Source organism: Rhincodon typus, chromosome 13 (genome assembly GCF_021869965.1).
Source record: "Rhincodon typus isolate 14 chromosome 13, sRhiTyp1.1, whole genome shotgun sequence".
Classification (NCBI taxonomy): domain Eukaryota; kingdom Metazoa; phylum Chordata; class Chondrichthyes; order Orectolobiformes; family Rhincodontidae; genus Rhincodon; species Rhincodon typus.
In genome coordinates this window covers 49,788,122-49,796,006 of record NC_063344.1, presented here as the reverse complement: position 1 = coordinate 49,796,006, position 7,885 = coordinate 49,788,122, and the positions used below count along the sequence as shown (strand labels likewise).

The 7,885-nt window shown below is 37.0% G+C and overlaps 1 protein-coding gene across 1 annotated transcript in view; it reads right to left on the bottom strand.

Moving 5' to 3' along the window:
* Window positions 1–741: 741 nt before the first annotated feature.
* Window positions 742–7,885, bottom strand: part of LOC109918076 (cullin-3) — a 66,549-nt gene continuing 59,405 nt past the window's right edge. Inside the window, exons 13-16 of the mRNA XM_020517975.2 lie at window positions 7,188–7,322; window positions 5,890–6,076; window positions 1,866–2,011; window positions 742–1,228 (exon numbers count right to left, since the gene is read on the bottom strand). Coding sequence (XP_020373564.1) covers window positions 1,097–1,228; window positions 1,866–2,011; window positions 5,890–6,076; window positions 7,188–7,322 — 600 coding nt within the window. The 3' untranslated portion in view covers window positions 742–1,096. The remainder of the gene's footprint in view (window positions 1,229–1,865; window positions 2,012–5,889; window positions 6,077–7,187; window positions 7,323–7,885) is intronic.

Below are 7,885 nucleotides of genomic sequence, written 5' to 3'. Positions count from 1 at the left end.
ATTTTTTTGCAAATGTATCTTAAAAATAAACTGCATGCAAGCTTTCAGTTCATCCACAGTTTAACTAAACAGGAGTTGTTCTTTAAAGGCTCCATCATAAAAACTGATCTATTTCATGCATTTGTCACATCTATCTTAATTCATTTCAGATGAATACTAAGATAGGCTAATCATCCCAAGAGATATTATGACTGTATACATCTTGTGTACAATGTGGATTTTCTCTCGTTTACTAATTCTTTTTTATTTTGAATTCTTCTGTCTACATGTAATGTGATGAAAACAATGCCCTGTACAAGCTACCATCAGCAGTGAGTACAACAGCAAAAAATATTATACATTTTATACACACTGAAATAAAACTTCAACTTTAGAAGTAACTGGGTATGAACTGCACTTGCCATCAACAAAATCAAAAAAATTTTAATACAATATGGGCAGTTTTACAAGTGCCCCATCAATGGATCTTTACTGAAATAACTCCTGTAGTTCCTAATATCCAATGATAAAATATAGCAAGTTCAAAAAAGCACATTCTTGACATTTGAAGAATGTTCATATTATTTGGGAGATCCCAGTAAAGGCTCTTCTCAGCAAAATATTGCAAAAAGCAGGGCAATAAAAGTAAGGCAGCTGCAGTTCACTTAACCAGCTTTTTATACCCAATCCTTACAAGCACAGAGGTGCCAAACACTTTAAAAAATGCCATTACATCAACATTGAGAATCGGGGAAGAAGAAATTCGAACAGTTACTTTATTTTTATTGATGGTATTTCACGTTTTCTAGATTTTATTTTTTTTTTACAGTACTGAAAACAAAATGAAAACACATTCACATTTTCCCGAGGAACTGTTAAAGATGATCTCTACATGGGTAAAACGGTGAGCAACCAGAAGTTGGGTCCATTTTTGTTCAAAATTATCACAGGGAATGAGGGCTTGATCTGAATAATCTAGTACACTTACTGCAATTTATTTGGAGAAGGTCTTCTTAATATTTTTAAAATGAACCTCCCAGTTCATGCGATTATACAGTCCAGAACAGATAAACCTGTTGAATGCATTTTAAAAACAGATAAACCTGTTGAATGCATCTTACGCTACATAAGTGTATACTTTGCGATCCTCAGGTGTTCGTGCCAAGTATTCTCTCTCGATAAGTCCCTCGATTCTTTTTTTAATTACCACGGGGCTTGGTAAGAAGCGAGCCTTCAGCTGCTGGGTCACCTAGTGATGAAAAAAGTTAAAAGTACAATAAATCTCAAACTGTTGAAAATTCATTGATTTCTGTAATTTAAAAGTGTGACTCTGGATTTTGACAGTATCAAGGAGGACAAAGTTCTGGCATTTCACAGGACAGGAATGAAGGCCTTGCAATATTATAGAATTTGAAAAGCAGTGTAGAGGAAGACACTAGTTTTAGAAGATACAATGAACTGCAGACATGGTATGCAAGACTTGATTCACAGGAAAGGATGGGGAAAGCAAGGGGAGACTGGGGGAAGAAGCAGGGTTCCTGGCAATATGGGGTCCCAATTTGCAAAGGGCTATGGCAGCATTAAGGAGGACTGTAAATCCTAACGTCATTGTGGAGACTCCTGGAATTTGGCAACATGACAAGGACAAGCAAAACAGCGATGGATTCAAGGGGATATGTCAAAGGGAAACGTCTAGAAAAATAATTTCTCACATCACATGGACCTAAAAAATAGAGGTATGTATAATCATTGATGAATCACAATGAATTTAATCATTCTTGGACTTTGGCAGTAGAAAATACTTACTAAAATTAATTAAATGCAAATGAACCTGGTTTATTATTAGATATTTCACATGTACTTTTTGTTGAAATAAAAACTTTTACCTCTGCTACAAGAACATTATGCTGCATCTTCTTCCTTGATTTCATGATGCGGACAATGGCAGCTTCAATTTCATGCTTTCTGTCATCATCTACTTTCTGGCGTGTTTCTTTTCGTTCTGGGTCAGACTCTCCTTGTTTGGCAGCAACTGTAAATTCAATCCAATATCTAACTTAAATGTTTATGAATCAATAATATATATCAGTATCAAATATTATCGATGTTTAATATTGATATTATATAATCATAACATCAAACAATCTCTAAATTTCTGACATTTCAATTCATGCTGAACCTAGCTTTCCTCCAATGAAACCAGAAGAAATTAATTTATTTCAAGCAGGCCAAGCGTACAGTACAGAAAACCAATACTATCTTGAATAGTGGTGTTACAACATTTAAAATATCAGCAAACCAAAAGAACAGGGAGGATACATGCTCCTGCAAATGCCAAGAGTCTCCTTCCTGTACACTTCTAAATTACCTGATGAACTGATGACTTTAGCAAAGTGAAACATGTTGTAACAGAGTACAGAGTACAATCAAGTAGAAACAGTTAAGACTCAATTTTCTGATTTAGGTCATAGATTTCAGATCAAGCACTTCAGGGCATGAGGACACAAATGCATATGCTGTTTTAACCAAAGGCTGAGTTTCTACAAACACTTATTCCATTTAGTGGGAAGAAAGGAAGAAGAAATATACAGGTACCAAGAAACATCATTTCATTTCTGAATGTACTTTGGTAGAAAAGTTCTTCAATAATAGCAATGATCTCCTTCAACATAAGATTTTTACAATCAATTTATTCGTCGAAAATACTATGAAATCACAAGAATTCTAGTGTTTTGCACGAAAAATAATTTCAAGATATGTCAGCCTTAACACTACCATGATTGTTTCTTCTAATAAAACTGGAGAGATGTTCTAAAAGAATGGGAGTTTGATATTATGTCCAAAAAATGAAAGACATAATAAGGCAAGTTGCTGAAAGGAAGGTAAAGAAGCAGTTGTCAACACGAATTATCAAAATTTGAGCTTCGAGGTGATCTTCAGGTCATCAGGAATGAATAGAGAAGACCGAAGAAAACAAAAAAGGATGAAACTCATAAGCTAAAGAGTCATTGTGAATTAGAATCACAGAATCCCTAGAGTGTAGGTAGATGCCATTTGGCCCGTCGAATCTGTGCTGATTGTCCAAAGAGTATCCCCCCCAAATCCCGTATTTACCGAAGCTAACCAACCTAGTTTGCACAACATGGGGCAATTTAACATGGACAATCCACCTAACCCGCACATCTTTGGACTGAGGAGACCACAGCACCTGAAGGAAACCCAAGCAGACACAGGGAGAACATGCAAACTCTACACATAGTCACACAAGGCTGGAATTGAACCTGGGTCCCTGGTGCTGCGAGGCAACAGTGCGAACCACTGAGCTGCTGTGGTAATTACTCCACACCAGTATTCTTGAAGGGTTAATGTTTCTGTTTTAACAAACAGGTAGCATTCTCAAGCAGAGGGACTGACCATTTAAGAATGAGATGAGGAAACATTAAACAGAAATTATTTCACTCAGGAGGTCTGCAAATCTTTGAACACTTTTACCTCAGAGGGTTGTTGATGTCCTATCATTGTATATTTTTAATGCCAGGACAATCAGATATTCAGTCTCTCAGGGAACCAAGGAAAATGAGCAGCAGTTTGGAAAATGAAGCTCAAGATCAGCCCTGATCTTATTGAGTAGCAGCGCAGGCTTAGAGGACCATAAGGTCTGCACCTGCTTTTGATTCTTGCCTTCTTGTGAGTCAGTCTTTAGATTGTGCAGCCCTTCAACAAGTTACAACTTGGATGGATTTTCTTGTAGCATCAGAACAAACAGCAGGTATTTAAGATGCTGGCCTTTATCAGTTGAGGCACAGATTATAAGAGCAGGGAGCTAACGTCACAGCTGTAGAGGACTACAGTTAGACCTCAGCTGGATTGTGCATGCAGTTCTGGTTACCACATTATACAAAGGATGTGGCTGCACTGGAGAGGGAGCAGGGAGATTTACCAGGATATTGCCTCAGATGGACCATTTTAGCTAGAGAGAGAGGCTGGATAAGCTTGGCATGTTTTCTCTGGATAACAGAAGGTTAAGGGGGAACCTGACAGATTATAAGGGGCACGGACAGACAGACAGAAACTAGCCGTTCCCCTTAGTTGAAGGGTTGAAAAGGGGGCACACATTTGAAGTAAAGGCAGGAGCTTCAGAGGGGATTTGAGGAAAGCATTTTTCACCAGAGTGTAGTGGGGGTCCGGAATGCAATGTGTGGCAGGGTAGTTGAGGCAAGCCATGCTACAATGGTTAAAAATTACATGGGCAAACATGAAGTGTCACAACATCCAAGGCTACAGGCCTAGTGTGGGAAAATGGGACTAGTGTAGGCAGTTGTATATTTTTGGCAGTATAGACTCATTGTGCCAAAGGGGTCTTCTGTACTGTATGATTCTATGAACTGGGAATGACAGAACAGCCTGGAAGAGGTAAGGACAAACATGGGCCAAGATCAAGGCCTAAAAAGCTGTCATTAAACAGAGGCCTCTAGTTGGCCTCCCGTACGAGGCATTAGCCTCTCCTCTCACTGAGTTGTCCAAGGGAGCAGCAGCAAGACGGCTGGCACCAATGCAAAGAATCATTTAAATGCAGTAGGCAGCAAAGAGGCAAGATTGCAACAATTACTCTAATTTAGTATGGTACTCAAACTGGTAGCAGGTTATGCAGCCAAACACTGACTCCCTTTTTTTTTATCATATTATGCTCTGTTTTTGTCATAACCATGTAGGTACATGGAGAAGACTCCACTCTGCCATTTCAAAACGTGGATATTATTCTGCTGCTCACTTGTCAGATTAGCTCATCTCAGTTCGGTCTGAAAGCCACTGTTAGTCTTCAATCAACATTGATGTGGAAAGACTCACTTGAAATGTCTTCTTCATTAAAATTAGAAGCAAACTCCTTCCCAAGGAAAATGGACAGATAGCATGAGGCTCTGATAATACTAGCCAAACATTTAAGATCTAGAGAAAAATTGCTTGTAGATCCAGACTCACCTCAGATTCCAGAGTAGATAGTGCATGATTAATTTTGGAGGTCCTAGAGAAACCTAATGCTATATTTTTTGAATGTATAAGTCAGCATTAGATACAGTTGCCTCCTGAACATTTGTTGAAACATCTTCCTTACATTTAGGTCAATGAGATGCCAGATAGTCTAAAGGTGTGCTGAGCAAAATTATCCTTTGAAACTGAACTTTGCTTAAAAAGACAAAAAAAGTCTGAACAGATGAAAATATTTTCAATGATCCAACTGAGGTACAGAAAACATCAACCGCAGAAAACAGATAACTGGAGTACAAAGAAGGTTTGAATACTTTTTCCGCTGCTTACTTCAACCTAACTATCATTGCATACATCAGCGCCTACTTCAGCCCAACTAACATTGAAACCCTTACACATACCTACCTCTATCTCTTCCAGTCTCAACCATTTATACTCTCTCAAATTTCATTTCTCTGCATATTCAACCTGCTCAAAATCTCTGCTACTCAAATCCTGCCAGATCCAAGTCCCTTCACTGATCACCAATCCCCTAAGTTGAACTACATTGCTTTTGTGGAACTGGAAAGCAGTGTTAATTGCCCTGGTCTATAAATACTACCCCAGTTTTTCCAATACTTTTAAAGTCTCAAGATCTACATCTCAGATTTTGTCATCATATCCATTGGTAACAGAGTTTCGGATGCCTTGTTCTCCATTCTTGGATTTTCTCTCCATAATTAGAAGCCTCAAGGCTCATCCACTTCAGTAAAACATTAAGCGACTTTGTATAATCTCGTCTTTTTTTCGTTTAACCCATTTTCCTCGAGTCTATTTGTAAGTGATTTTGGACTACATTGGTAAATTATTCACTCTTAATTGGTCACATATTTGCAAAAGATATTAACCTAAACCTAATTGTTTTTTAAAAGGAAGAAAGTTAACCTGTTTGAATCTTGACTCTGTGCAACTTTGATGTGAACTGATCGTTCACTATAAAAACGTGACCAGGCTCAATTTCTTTCGACTTGGGTTCTTTGCTAAGGACTCGTTGCGTTGGTTTTCCACATGCTAATGACTGAAGCGCCCTGATCAATTCTCGTTCGGGAATATCTGTCTCCTGCTGAATTTCCTGTAAAGAAGTTACAGTACTTTAGAAAGAGCATATTTACAATTATGTCACATTTCCACATGCATTGTTTTGTTCAGCATTAGGTAAAAAGCGGAAGTAATTAAGTAGAACACTCCTAATTCTGACTCAGTCTACATTGCTATAGAGTGAAAATGTTTAATGAAAAAGCATATTATAGGAGAACAGAAAATGTTGTGATGTGGAGGTAGATCAGTGCTGTATCACAGACATCCTCAGATAACTACCATCTTTGGTATTGTTATTTTCAGTCTATGCATTAACAAGAAAAAAATGAAACATCAACATCTCTCCTATAATTACATTCTGGTATAACTTGCAAGTATCAGTATGAAGAAAAACAAAAGCAAAACACTGCAGATGCTGAAAATCTGAAACGACAAAAAAAAAGCATTAAAATTCTGGTTTTCTGGGGTTTCACCAGAACAAGCAAACAATAAAAGATGTAACTAGTTTACACCTCCTGTAGGCTCATTTCTTTGGTTGTTCTCTACCAGCTGCTTTTGCTTTGAACCATCCCTTCTGTCAATCAAGCTCTCCTGTTTTGTAACCCATACTGATCTTCCAGTTTAATCTCCTCCTCTCATTTCCTGAAAACCTATTAAATTTCAAACTCTTTTTCAATTCTTAGATTAACTTTCTTTTTTCTCTCCACAGACGCTGCCTGACTTGATCATTGTTTGTTATCCGATTTGGTGCACTGCTATAACCTTAAGTAGCAATATAACTCTCAAGATCATTTTACTTCATTTTTTTTACACGAAAAACTGAGGTACAAACTCATTTGAAATTAACCAGCCTATCTATCTACTCAGGATCCTATTAAATTTAGTAATGCAATTTTCTGTTGATAATCATTCATAACATTTTACAGTCTATACGGAAGCACATTAAACAAAAATGATTAAAAAATAATCTATTTTACACCAGCAATTGAACAGTCATTCACTCTTTACATGCAATTATATTGTGGTTAAATTGCCATGCAACAATTTTGCAGGAATCCAAGATCACGTCCTGTGAACCACTTCAGCAAAAATATATTTTTCCTAATATGACAGACTAACATGTATCGCATTTGTGTCATTCTCACCTCAAATGTGTATTTTTCTCTATTGTTAAACAGCATTAATATAGTCATTTGGAAAGTTGATACTTGTAATATGTGCTTTCTGGTATTCGAGCCAGTTACTTGAGCTCCACCTACTCCAACCTCAGAACCATCTTCCTATTAAGACAAAATGTATAAGTGACCACATGGAACATATTTCAAATGACTGCAACATTAACATGTAATATATGATTTCACTGTCTTGGAATGACTGACAAACACAAGTTTGCCAGTTTAAAAATGGCACAAGCTTGGCTGCATTTGAGCTTAACCGACTGAAATTCATGGACTCCACTTCAGTGAGTGCTTAGTTTTAGAAGTAAATTAGGTAAAGCTAGGTGTTTTCTTTTTACGAGTTAATAGACCTGAAAAGAAATACTATACATGGTTTTACATCAAGAAAGAAGAGTTGGCTGTTTTTCATATTTCCTTTTAAACAGAAGACAAACCAAATGCTGCAACTGATGGTCTCCAAAACTGCAATTAATTGAGACTAAACTTCAATTCACTATACAAATATAACGTTTCCCTACCACCCATTCAAACTGATTAGTGAGAAGTTGGTTACTCACCCTATCACCAGAAAATTATAATATGTATAACAAACAAGTCATTTATCAGCATGCATATAAACTCAAATTTCATATATAAACTCAAATTTCATATATAAACTCAAATTT